Raw genomic sequence first — 12,998 nt, 5'->3', positions numbered from 1 at the left:
GGAAGAGAGATGGAGAGATACTAGCCACAGGCTGTGGGAAAAGAAGAGAGATGTGAGAGAGAAGCACAGAGAAAAGATATTGGGCATGTATTGAACATAGGGATAGAGACAGAGAGGAGCGATGCTGGACTTGCCACAGGGGGGGGGGGATAGGGACCCAGAGAGCAGATGCTAGACAGGACAGATAGGGACACAGGGAAGATGGATGTTGGACATGGAGAGAGAAAATGTGTCAAACTGGAGACCCTGGAAAGGCAGGAAAAATGGAGAAAAGTAGAAGAGGCGGACCAAATCGAACGGAAAAATAAAATGTTCAGACTACAAAGGTAGGAGGGGGACCATTTTATTTTAAATGTATCAGTTAGACCATGTCAGCTTTGGGAAATATTCATCTTTGATATCTTGCATTTCCATTCTGTTTCTCTAGTATTGCTGTATATGCAGAGGCTGACTCCTTGAGGTTACCAGTTCAGTTTTTTGCTTTCATATCTCAGTTACTGATCTATGATCCCTTGCTTCATGTACGTTGAAGGTCTGTCTGTGTCTTGCATATGTGACCGGGGTGTGGTTTGCTAGCATGTAGTTTCTGTGTAGAGATCTTGTAGCAGTCCCATTTGTTCTGTTTTCTCACTAGGTGTTGTTTTAGGGTCTAGTAAAATATTTGTAGTGCTATTTTTTCACGCATAAGGTTTTTCTCTTTGAGTCCTGGGAGTTAGTGCTGAGATGGAATCAAAACTTTAATATAGTTTAGTTGTCTTTACATCAGACAGCAAAATACATACAATGTCCCAAACAGTAACCTTTAGAATAATATTTTGAAATTCTGTATAATGTTTAACATATCAATGTAGTTGAGTGCAATCAATTTTTTGAAGGGGATCTTCAGAGTCTGCTGCAGCACACACCATATAAATATTACGTTCCTTCGAGACAATAGTTGTGGCACAAGTCATCATTGATCCACCTATTTTTACTTTTTAAATTTTTTTTAGTGTATTTAACTTCATTTCTAGCACTATTCCAAGCTTATAATGTTAGCATATCACATATAACATATGACATCACTTATCTTTGGCTGGCAGCAAAATTTCATCAAAGGAGAACCTCCGCCAACTTGGCCAGGTTTTGAAAACTTCCTAAGGGAAGAGGTTCTAACTTCATAGCAATCGCACTCCTGCAAAGGGAGAAAAATCAGACATGGCTTTATATATTTATATATATATATATATTGCAGTAACTGATTTGTGTTGAGGTGCAAAAGGAGCCTGTTTTGTAACTCCAAATCTCATGAGACAACAAAATTAATGAGCTTTCTGAGAGAGGGAGGGGGCAGAGAGAGAGAGATTTCAATCTGCTTTTATTCAATTGCTGCCTCTGGCCACTCTGGGACTTCCCCTCTGCTGCACTGAAACACTGCAAAATGAGGGCCTGGGAAATATTGTGGTGTTGGCAGATGCAGAAAAGGGAATATCCACAGCAGACAAAAATGGCTCTTACAGAACTTATTCCTTTTACTTCAGTTTACTTACATGAAACCAACTTCTCTTATCTAATAGTTCTCAAATGTAAAATGACAGACCACTTCTGTCCGGAAAGTGAACGGATTGTGGAAATCAGTACACTGCGACCAAGGTTCAGAATGCTTATTTCATCCAAAAAGCCCAGATCTCCCATTAAAACTGTAAAAGCAAACGTGTGCCTATATTTCACCACATTTTAAGACAGTTCACACTGGAACTGAAATATAACAGATCATGCCAGCCTTGTCTTGGTCTGTGCCAGTTGCAATGAACGTAATCTAATAAAAGTCTCACTGAGTCTCTAAATCCCCTATAAACAGGTTCCAGTTGCCTAGTTAACTGTTTAACAATAGAATATCAATTTCAAAATCTCTGCTGCTCGGAGCTCGGGAGTAACTCGGTTGAAATTTGTTTGACGTAGGGGGTACTTGGCTTGAAGAAGTCGGGGAAACACTGGTATACAGCATTACTATCACCACCTAAGCTGCCTCCTTAAAGGCTGGAAAGGTTCAGGCTTAAACTCAGTCTTTGGCCGTAGGAGTCCTATGTATATATTTTGTAGAGATTGGTGTACCATGTAGTATTTTTGTTAACATAGGTAGACTTGACAAATGCTGCTCTAAGAAACTCTCTTGCTTTTGTTACAGGAACCTTCAGAAGCTCAGTCTTTTTGGAGATATAAGCATTCTACAGCAAAATGGAAGTTTATCGAATGCTTACCTCAACAAGGTGGACCCAGGTGGCAAGATAATTAAACAGTAAGTGCTTTCATTATGTAACTACCTAATGGTCAGGGCAAAAAGACTCGGGGAGATAGTGCTTCAGTTTCCAAGGCTTAATATTAGTTAAGAATGAATGTTTGCTTGTTACATATTTGACGTGACATAAAAGCAAATGTTCTTGCTGGTTCAGATTGTGTACGGCCACATATAGTAACATTGTAAATGACAGCAGATAAAGACCTGCATAGTCCATCTAGTCTGCCCAGAAGTCACATTTATTATCAAAACATTATTGAACCAACAATCTAATACTATTACAACATTTTACTTGCTAATCACTTTATACTATGGGTGTATGCAGTATTCTATTTACTCATATTTGTAAATACTTTATGAGGCTTACTAACTATATAAAATACAGTTAATATAATAATTTTAAACCTTCTTGGCAACAAACTGCATTACATAAGAATAGCTATACTGGGTCAGACCAATGGTCCATCTAGCCCAGTATCCTGTTTCCAACAGTGGTCAATCCAGGCAGAAACCCAAATAGTAGCAGCATTCCTTACTATAGTTCAATACCTGATAATAGTGGGTGGTGAGGACAAGTCCTTCAAGTATAATAGGAAGCTCTTGGACTCTGTTCCTCCTCCTCCTGTCATTGCAGCACACTGGATTGGTACTTTTCTATTACGTTCATTCCCACTATTGAAGTACGAGTGGGTAGTTATGTCCATCAACCAGCAGGTGGAGATAGAAAATACAGAACTGAACACCACTACATAGCTCCCTGCTAACAGCTCAGCTCCTCAGTATCTTCTATCTCCAGCAGGTGGATGGACAGACTTCCTCTTTCTCTGGTTCTGAGGCCTTGCTCCTGGTCCAGTTGGTCAACTGGTTCCCAGTTGAGCAGAGTGAACAGTTGAGCAGACATACCTGGTGGTGCTGGGTCATACCTGGTGGTGCTGGGTCCCTGTCGTGCCTTCCTCCTGGGGTGTTCTGCACCTTTTCCCTGTTTGTCCTCTGTGTGAGAGCCTGCTCAGCAACCAGTCTACTCAGGAGATGAGAAGTCGCAGGCAACACAGTGAGTCTGGCAGGCCGGTGCTGCTGCCGTGCCCTGCTCTGAAAGGGGGGTTGACTGTGTCCCCGGGTAGTGTGGACCCAGGGTGGTGGGTCCTTTCTGCTGTGCTTCAGGACATCGATGGGAGCACTGCGTCTCGGTGCTACAAAAAAAAAAAAACATGGAGGAAGTGGAGGAGCAGTTTAATGATTGGATCCGTGGAGTGAGAACCAGGGAAGCCTGGTTGAAATCTCACAACTGCTCCTTGAGGTCTTTGGCAGATACTAACAGACTGTGTTTCTTCCAAAGACAGAAAACTGCCTAATCTACCTGAATGTTAAAAAAAAAAACATATTTTTTTTGCTTGTTTGTGCTGTGCTGTGGATTAAAAAAAAAAAAGCATGTGTGTAGCACGGTGCGCCACATGTTTTCCCACGCAGCGGTAGTCTCTAGCCATGGCAACCCCCGCTTAGTGTACGACCTGCTGCCCATTTTGCAGTGAGTGGTGTTCCTCCTTGGGCCGCTGCACGGTGTGCAGTCTGGTTCCCAAGTGGAAGAGCTGATTCGGGGCTTGCACATACAGGGCGTGCTCAGTCACAACAGCGCGTTTCTTTCGGCTCCGGTCCCCTGTGCAGGGCCTTGGCGCAAAGAAGGCGGGAATGGTGGCCTTTTTGGGGTTTTTTTCGGCAGAAGCGAAGCCCCTGCGCAGGCAGCTGTGTAGATGGGGGGGGGGGCCCTGGGTCAGGGCCAGCCCTTCGTCTGCTCTACCGGGCCTTGGGCTGGTGCTAGGAGCCTCTTCTCCAGCAGACCTGGCAGCTCCGGGGAGAGAGAGGAGATGGGTATCACAACTGCTGCCCCGTGGAGACTTAGTCTTAGATTTCGCTGCAGTTGGGCTGCTAGGAGGTGGCCCCCTGATTTCAGAGGCACTTGCAGCACTCCCTTGGGGAGTTTCCGGAAGGTAGTCAGGCGGGTAGCTTTATCAAGAGCCTCAGGGGCCCATCCAGGGTATTTTCCCATTCACCTGGACATTCAAGTCTTGCTTGCCGCAATGTGGAGTGCATCTGACACAGGCCTACTGGTTGGGAGGACCATGGCCCGTCCTTTTTCTCTGGTGCTAGAAGAAAGAGATGTTCTCTTACATAAGTTGGACTCTGTCTGCAGTCACCTAGAGTACTACCCTCCCGGTGGTTGGTGGCGTTGCCTTGAGGGATCTGCTAGATAGGAAGCCGAAACGGGCTTTGCAGCACACATTGAGGTGACTGTTTTGGAGCTGCAGCCTTCTATTTGTAGCCCCTTGGTGGCACAGGCCTGTTTGCAGTGGCATCAGCAGTCCTTTTCCTGAGGCAGTCCCAGGCTGCCTGAATGGAGGCGGGCTTAGCCTGTCAGATGACCACTGTGTATGTCATTCTTAGTTTTTCAGCCATAGGCATGTCATTAACGCTCTCCGCAAGGCGTCAGTTCTGGCTGCGGGCGTGGGTGGCCGTTACCACTTCAAAGGCCTGCGTGGTCAGGTTACCCCTTTGAGGCACATTTCTCTTTGGGAATGACCTCAGAAATTTGGTTCAGGGACTGGGTGAGGGGGCCCCGGCATCCTCCAGAAGACGTTCCTTGTTCCTCTGCTTGCCTTGCGGGCTCAGCATGTGCCCTGTTTCGTGACAGCTCCATGTGTAGGTCTGGTCATCAGACCTTTGGCCAGAGGGCTCAGTTTCGGGCCAAGCTATCTTACTTCCGGGGAACGGAGAGTCGGCAGGGCACTTGAGAGTAAGTGGCTGCTGTCTCTTGGCAATCCCAATGTAGCTAGGCCGGATGGTCCCACTGGGCCTACAGGGGGCTGCTTCAGGCCTTTCAGGGCGTATGGTCTACCTTTTCCTCAGTTCTGGCGCTGGTTCTGCTGGGTGATGGCTTCCAGTTGGAGTTCTCCTTACAGTCTCCTTGTCGGGAGGTCTCTGGCAGTTCAGACCAGAAGCTCAGTTGAGGTGCTGCTGGCCCTTTGGGCCATTGTTCCCATCCCTCCCGCCGAGCGCGGTCTGGTTGGTTCTCCTATTTTGGGGTTCCCAGGAAGATGGGAGCAGTGCAACCCAATCGGGATCTCTAGGGGTCCACCAGTGTCCGTTTTCTGATGGTGACCCTGAGGTCTGTGCTCCCGTCCGTTCAGAGAGAGAGTTGTGTCTGCTCTTGAGACCAGGGAGGCATAATTACCTTCCCCTCTGCGGGCTGCTTCTGCAGTTCTTTTCCAATTCCGGTCCCGACCATTTGGTCTCCTCACGGGCCCAGGGACCTTTTCCTAGGACGTGCATGTAGCGGTCTTTCTGCGAGGATGTAGGTTTCTTTTCCTTTCACTTGGACAGCTGGCTAATCAGAGCCTCCTCTTCTCAAGCCTGTATAGAGGCTCCTTTTACAATGGTTCGCCTCCTGTTTTGTTTTTTCTTTTCTGGTTTGGTTGTTCAATTTCAATGGGGGCGGCTGGCGCCAGCACACCGACTTGGAGCGTCTAGGTGTTCTTTTTGATTCCCTGTGAGCTTGAGTGTTTCTCACAGAGGGACGGCACTTTAACTTAGCGCACTGGATTCTTCGCTTCTGCTTCGTTCCCAGCTTCCAGCCTGGAAGTTTTGTGCAGCTCCTGTGACAGCGGCCCTCCAATGTGATTGCAAGACCTAAGGCAGTATTACAAGAGGTAGGTTAATTTCTTTGACAGGGTAACCAAACAGTTGATCATGGGAGAACAAGTTTACTGACGGATACTTGGATTTTAGCGAAGTCTTTGACACAGTTCTGCATAAGTGACATAAAAACAAACTGAGCTCCCTCAGTATGGGTCTTAAAGCGACCGACTGGGTTAGAAATTTGGTTGAGGTGTTAAATGGAGTTCACTCTAAGGAAAAGGACATTATCAGTGTTCTTGCTCCAGTGGTATCCATCCTGCTGCTTATCAAGATGACAGAAGGTTGAGTGACAGCAATTTATTTGGATAAATTCCAGTTCTTCATAGATCTCAGTTGAGCTTCTGCAAAGGTGTACAGAGGCTGTGTTTAGTTCCTTGATCACCTCGGGTCAGAAGCTGCTGAGTCAGAGCTCTCTTGTTGTTCAGGTCAACCTGTCCAGCATGTTTGACCTGTTTGATCATGGGATTTTATGATCTCTTTTAGATTAATTTGGGATTCAATGAGCTGTTCTTTCATGGATTCAGGTTTTTTAAAATAGATCTTATAGAGTAAGAATGCATGGGAAACTATCTGATTCATGGAATGCTGTTTGTGGGGTGCCTCAGGGCTCCCCTCTTTCACCTTTGCTGTTTTAACATTTTAATGCAGCTGTTAGTCTTAAGCTGCAGGCTTTCATCTATGTGAATGACATTATGTTATCCTACCTTACCGGATAATGCACATCATGAGACAAACTTTTTTCAATGTTTGTCAGCAGTAGAAGCATGTGTCCAATCGTTTAAACTAAAACTGAAAAAAGAAAAAAACAAAGGGGGTCTTTACTAAAGCTTAGCTCGAGTTATCTGCAATAGGGCCCATAGGAATAAAAATGGGCCCTGCTGCAGATAACACGAGCTAAGCTTTAGTAAAGGACCCCCAAAGTTTCTATGGGTGGGCTCTTTGGCTTTTATAAGAGACAAGCCTCCTATAAAAATAGGTGGCTTTTTAGTAAAATTAGATTCTGTCTCCAGAATCATGGGTGTTGAGGTGGACTGTCAGTTGTTCTTGAGTTTCCATGTTGGTAAAGTAGCCAGAAAATCATTTCTCCTTCTTTGGAAAGTATGGGTCATCTGTAAGTTTTTGGGTTTTTTTTTTTTTTTTTTTTTTTACATAGAAACATAGCAGACTTGGGCAAATCCTTATATGTCCAAAATAAGGAATGCAGATAAAAATTAATTAGTTATAGATTCAAATTTGGAAGCAGAAGTGATTAGATAACATAGAAAACGTTTTGGATAAAATATGATTTAAAAAAACTACAAGTTCTGGGGTCTTTTACTAAAGAGAACACTGTCCTGAACAAAAAAAGAATGATTTGAAAACGTTCTCAGGAGGAACTACTACCTTATTCTGATTTGTTTTCTGGGCACTGTTTTGCCTCAATTGTGAAACATTTCTAATGTATGTTCCTTACTTCTATGCTTGTGTAATTTGCTTATCTTAAACGAAATAATGTATTTTCCATGCTCGCCCACTGTTTCTCCATTTGAGATTTATTTAAAGCATTTATAATTCTGCATATCCTTGGGCGGATTCCAATGAAGACATTATCATCATATAAATATAACACAATGAAAACAAAATAATACATACACCTTTACAAAATATTAAAAACAGATGTACAAAACACACGAATAAAAAGACAACCACCTACTGTCCACAACATTGGGTTAAACCGGTGGTCCTCAACAAGTGTTTCATCGCAAGCACCTGGGAGATGTGTCCCGGCAGCAGGGAATTTTTTTCTTTTACTTTTTCAGCATAACTGATTGTCTCTTAACCCCCACCCCAAATCCAGCACCACTTTCTTGTCCCCCCCTGCCCCTCTCCTTGGTCCATCAAACCTGCTTGCTTTAGTGGCCCCTGCAGCGATAACAGACTGCCTGAGCTAGTGCAGGATCCTTTCCTCTTCTGTGCCGCGCCCCACCTCTCTGACACAACTTCTGTGTACATGAGGTTGGGATTCAGAAGAGGGAAGGGTCCAACACCGGTAAGAGAGTGGTGCTGGACTCAGGGAGGGGAGGTTGGGTGGGATTGAGGGAAGATGGTGGTGCCGGACTCATATCTGGGGCTGAGGGAACAAGAGGGACAGTTGCTGGACTCACAGAGGGCTGAGGGAACAAGAGGGACAGTTGCTGGACTCACAGAGGGCTGAGGAAACAAGAGGGGAGAGTTGCTGGATTCATGGGGGGCTAAGGGAAAAAGAAGGAGAGTTGCTGGACTCATGGGGGGGCTGAGGAAACAAGAGGGAGAGTTGCTGGACTCACAAGAGGGGGGAGAGTGAGGGAAGAAGGAGATTCTGGACTCGTGGGGGAGAAGGGAGATGTGCTGAACTAATGGGGAGGGAAGGGGACATATGCTGGACCTGCAGGGGAAGGGGGGGATAGGAGAGATGCCAGGCAATGGGTGTAGGAACTGGGGAGAGAGGAAAAAGATGGCAGATCATTGGGAGGGGGTGCTGGGCAGAGAGGGATATGACAGACCTTAGGAGGGGAGAGAGAGAGTGTGAGTAAGAGAAGGGGAGAGATGCTGAACCCACAGATGATGCAGGTACACAACCCTGATGCCATGCTCGTTCCCGGATTGTGTAGGCAGCAAACCACACTTAGCAGGCTTTCACTTCTGGTATGCAGTTTGCTGCATACACAACCTAGGAAGGTGCATGCCATTGGGATACATGTAACTGTGTCTCCTGGCACCAGGCTAGGTTTCCTGAGTAGGCTGTCCTCTCCGAGTCTCTGTCCTGCTGAACATTGAAGCTGCACTTTTTAGAGGGATGAGGAAGGGAGAGAGAGAGGGGACAGGCAGAAGCTGGACCATAAGGGGGAATGGAGGAGAAAGGGATATAGAGGTACTGCAGCATAAGGGTGAAAGGGAAGGGAGAGGGAACAGGGAGTTGCTGGACCTTAAAGGTGAAGAGAGAGGAGACAGGGAGTTGCTGGACCATAAAGGTGGAGAGGGAGAAAGAGGACATAAGAACAAAAGTGTTGCCATACTGGTACAGACCAAAGGTCCATCAAGCCTAGCATCCTGTTTCAAACAATGGCCTATCCAGGTTGCAAGTATCTGGCAAGATCTCAAAAGTGTACAATGTATTTTATGCTGCTTATCGTAGAAATAAGCAGTGGATTTTCCCCAAGTCCATCTTAATAATGACTTATGGACTTTTCTTTTAGGAAGTTATCCGAACCTTTTTTAAAACCCTGCTTGACTAACTGCTTTTACCACATTCTCTGGCAATGAATTCTAGAGTTTAATTACACGTGGAGTGAAGAAATGTTTTCTCTGATTTGTTTTAAATTTACTACTTTGTAAATTTCATTGCGTGCCTCTTAGTCCTAGTATTTTTGGAAAGAGTAAACAAGCAATTCACATCTACCCATTCCACTCTACTCATTTTATAGACCTCTGTCATATCTCCCTTCATCTGTCTTTTCTCCAAGAAGAACCCTATCCGCTTTGGCCTTGGTTGTTTGTGGGATAATATTTTGCTATTGTAAGTTCTTTTGCCGGTTTGGTTGAGGTTGGTATGTCTGGTAATCCTGAATCGGCTGTGTAGTATTGGTTTGGTGTTATAATCATCGAGAGGTGTGGCTAACAGTATTTGGACCTTTGTGTAATAGCGAGTGCTTTCGGTTTTGCACTTTCTCAGGGGATCCTATGTGATCTGGTTGCATGTTAAATGACTTCTAAGAATGAACTCGGGGAGAGTGGAGTGTTGTTAGGGGTAATGTTTTTTTATGAAGTGAGGTTTATCTGGACTAAGTTCGTGAAGTAAAAAAGGAGTGTGCGTGTAAAAGTATGAGAATGATGAAGGAAGAGGGTATATGAATTCGTGGGTGTTTATGATATGGTACCCAGTTATGCTCTGCTTCTTTTTCTCAAGGGTGTATCCAGTCGACTGGTAATTGTGCCGTTTAGTGTGTGAATGTATGAAGGTGAGTGTATGTTGGAGTGTTGATGTGGTTCGAGGACAGTCAGTCGTGGACTTTGCTCGTGGGTCCAAGGTCATAGGCTCCAATTGCAACTTGGACAATCCTGCAAGTGTCAGAACTTCTATTTTCAGGTCTTCCCTTCCGTTTCCTCTGTGACCTTGGTAGAGACCTGTCCCGTAAGGAGTAAGGATCCTATCCTCTGATTTGGCACTTTTTCCACCCTTTGCAGTATAGTGGTTTCTTTGTCTGGCCTGCTTTCCGATTCGGTTGGGGAAATGTGCTACATTTGATTAGCGGCTAGGGTTCTTGTATCTTTTTCTGCACCACTTCTGAGGCCTGGCCCACTGTGATTTCACTTTGCTACCTTCGTTAGGATGATGGGGGCTCCTCTCCTCTTTCTATATGAAATGCAGACTCAACTTTACTTGAACACTGTAATATTACAGGAGTCTTCAAATACATTCAAGATATTTCCATATCTGTTGGCTTCATATATACATTGCTTTCTTAACTGGGAGCAGTCAGTTGTCCGTAAACCAGATATATGCCCCAGCACTATCAGATATATAGTATCTGCTTTACAGAGGCCGCTTTCTCCTTGTTCTGAGTGCTGGAAACTGCTCTCCCAATATATAAAGGAGCAGAGGACTTGAAGCAGGTGAAGAGCTCAGGAGGCAGCACACATTCAAATAATAACAAATAACATTCAAATAATTTTAGGCAAAGAGGTCACAAATTTGGATATGACTATGAAGAGCGAAGGGGCAGTGAGTATATGACAAAACTCCTGAAACTATCAGTAGAAGGGATTGCAGTGGTTCAACTTTAGATACAATGTAGGTCAGAATGTCAAACAACTTTATCAGCTCTTCATCATCATCATTGTACTATAGGTTATCTGTGTAGTTGGAGGTTATGCAAAGTATGATTCTTTTTATTGAACAAACACAATTTGTATGAAGTGTTGTGCAACATATTTGACTTACACAGTGGAACCTTTTGCGTTTTTGCTGTTTTTGTTCCTGGGAGAATTCTGTGCAAAGAATTGAGTTTGGGGCACAATATTTAAAAATTGTGCGTGCTTCAAAAATACACTGGCTCTCCCTCAACTCTCTAGGCTTGATGCCTCCACCTTGCACTCACTCCCCCGTATTACTACGACCCACAGTTTGATCCCACAGCTCAATTCTCTTCCTTCCATAGTTACTCCATCCCAGGCTTGATTACCCTGTAGAACATCCTTGTCCCGCTCCCCAGCCTCGAACCCGCTCTTGCTGCTTCTTGCCATCTCGCACTGTTTCCCAGGCCCATCCCCCTCAGCTGTATCCCTTGCTGACCCCCATGGCACTTTTTCTTAATCCCAGGCTCAACATGTGACTCTTGTCACTTTGTCTGCCAAGGCCAGATCCTCTTTAGCTGTGCAGACACCATAGCTGCCTCTTTACGTTGCGGTATCGGTCCTGCTGCCACTTTCTTCCTGTGATCATGCAGGCCATATATGGCTGCAGCTTCCCATCCTGAGGCAGGTTTTGCTGTCTCCCTCCTATTCCTACTATGCATTGCCTAATTCTGTGCAAATTCTGCATTGCGCAGTTGTGCAGAATTTCCTCAGGTGTACCACTTTGCTCCAATAAAGGGTATGACAAGCTTGCAAAGAATAATTTCTTCAGGATCTGTAGAGCCATGGGATCTTCTATTTTTCTGCCATTTGAAAACAAAGATAAATCGCAGGAAGCAGCTCTTCTGAAAAAAAAATGTATATATGGTAGATTGATTAAATGCATACTGCTGTGTGCTAATCTGCTTCAAGTTCTTTCAAAGGTTGGCACATATAGAATCTCAGCTTTTAATGTCAATGAATAAAACCACCTTGGAATGCCAAGGTCGATTTTCCTATGAAATAAAGCAGAGCATGCCAGCACTTGCTGGTTTTCTGTACAGTTGCGTGGCAAGCACATCTGCTTAGTGTTTTGTGCATAATTTAAGAAACCTAGCATAAAACTTGCAAGGAAATCTCAAGGGTGACTTTGAATGGGAGGGTGCATATGGCTGAACTTGCAGCTAAGTATGGGGATTGAAATCTAGTGTGCCAGAACATTTTCATCACTTTTATTGTCTCTTGAGGTAAAAGAGATGGAGTCCATGACATATGGAAGAATTAAACCCAATAGACACACTTCCTCAGAAACCTATTTTTCTAATACTGCTCATGTCTGGAAAAAGTTGCAGCATGATTATACGTTTTGTAGTCATGACAAGAATAACATCTCAGTGGATGTCACTGCTAACATGATTTATGTTTGTCAACATGGTTGCATATTTTTCAGCTTCCTTTTTAGTAAGTATACTACATCCTCTGTTCGACTCATGAGTTGTTTAGAGCTGAATTGAAGTAATGTGGGATCAGTTACATTAGTAGGTCAGTTTCATTGAGTTTTTACCACTAAGCAGTATAACAAAATGTTATTCCACTAGATTTCTCTCCTGAGGTTAAGTGTCTGTGGTCAGATTCTGCTGAAAGTTATGGCAATGCTTTAAAATAATCAATAATTGGTAGAGTATAATAGAGGCTCTCCTACAAGCGAAAAGGCAGAGGAGACAGCTGCTTGCCCCAAGAGCAAGAGCTGAGGAGTTGCAGAGTCAGAACAAGCTCTGTCCCTGAGCCATGAAGGAGGACCTGTTTCCTGGACACACTGCCGGAGAGGAGACAAGCAGAAAGAGTGGGGAACGAATGCCAAAAAAATAAACTTACAGAAACTGCTATGCAGAATTGCACTAGCTGGAAATATTCCTCCCCCCCCCCCCCCCCACACCCCAAAGTCCAGTGTTTTCAGTTGACTGGGGGCCATCCCAAGAAACCTCATCAAATCTGCTGTGTTTCTGCTGCAGATATGCAGCAAGAGACAGTGCTGTTCAGTGATTGAAGAGATCCCTGAGGGAAATCCCAGCTGGGAGGGGTTTAGAAAGTTTCCAATAGTTTCCCTCTAAAAGGCAGTTAAATGGTGGCTTTACTAAGAAGCAGATGCCTGATGAGAAAGCTCATTGCCACAGGTCAG

The 12,998-nt window shown here is 44.6% G+C and overlaps 1 protein-coding gene across 1 annotated transcript in view; it reads left to right on the top strand.

Moving 5' to 3' along the window:
- LOC115477379 (F-box only protein 33-like) overlaps positions 1-12,998 on the top strand; it is a 61,376-nt gene that overhangs the window by 18,047 nt on the left and 30,331 nt on the right. The window contains exon 2 of the mRNA XM_030214218.1: positions 2,168-2,278. Coding sequence (XP_030070078.1) covers positions 2,168-2,278 — 111 coding nt within the window. The remainder of the gene's footprint in view (positions 1-2,167; positions 2,279-12,998) is intronic.

Source organism: Microcaecilia unicolor, chromosome 9 (assembly GCF_901765095.1).
Source record: "Microcaecilia unicolor chromosome 9, aMicUni1.1, whole genome shotgun sequence".
Classification (NCBI taxonomy): Eukaryota; Metazoa; Chordata; class Amphibia; order Gymnophiona; family Siphonopidae; genus Microcaecilia; species Microcaecilia unicolor.
The sequence above is the reverse complement of the archived record's forward strand: the minus strand, read 5'-3'. Positions and strand labels throughout refer to the sequence as shown.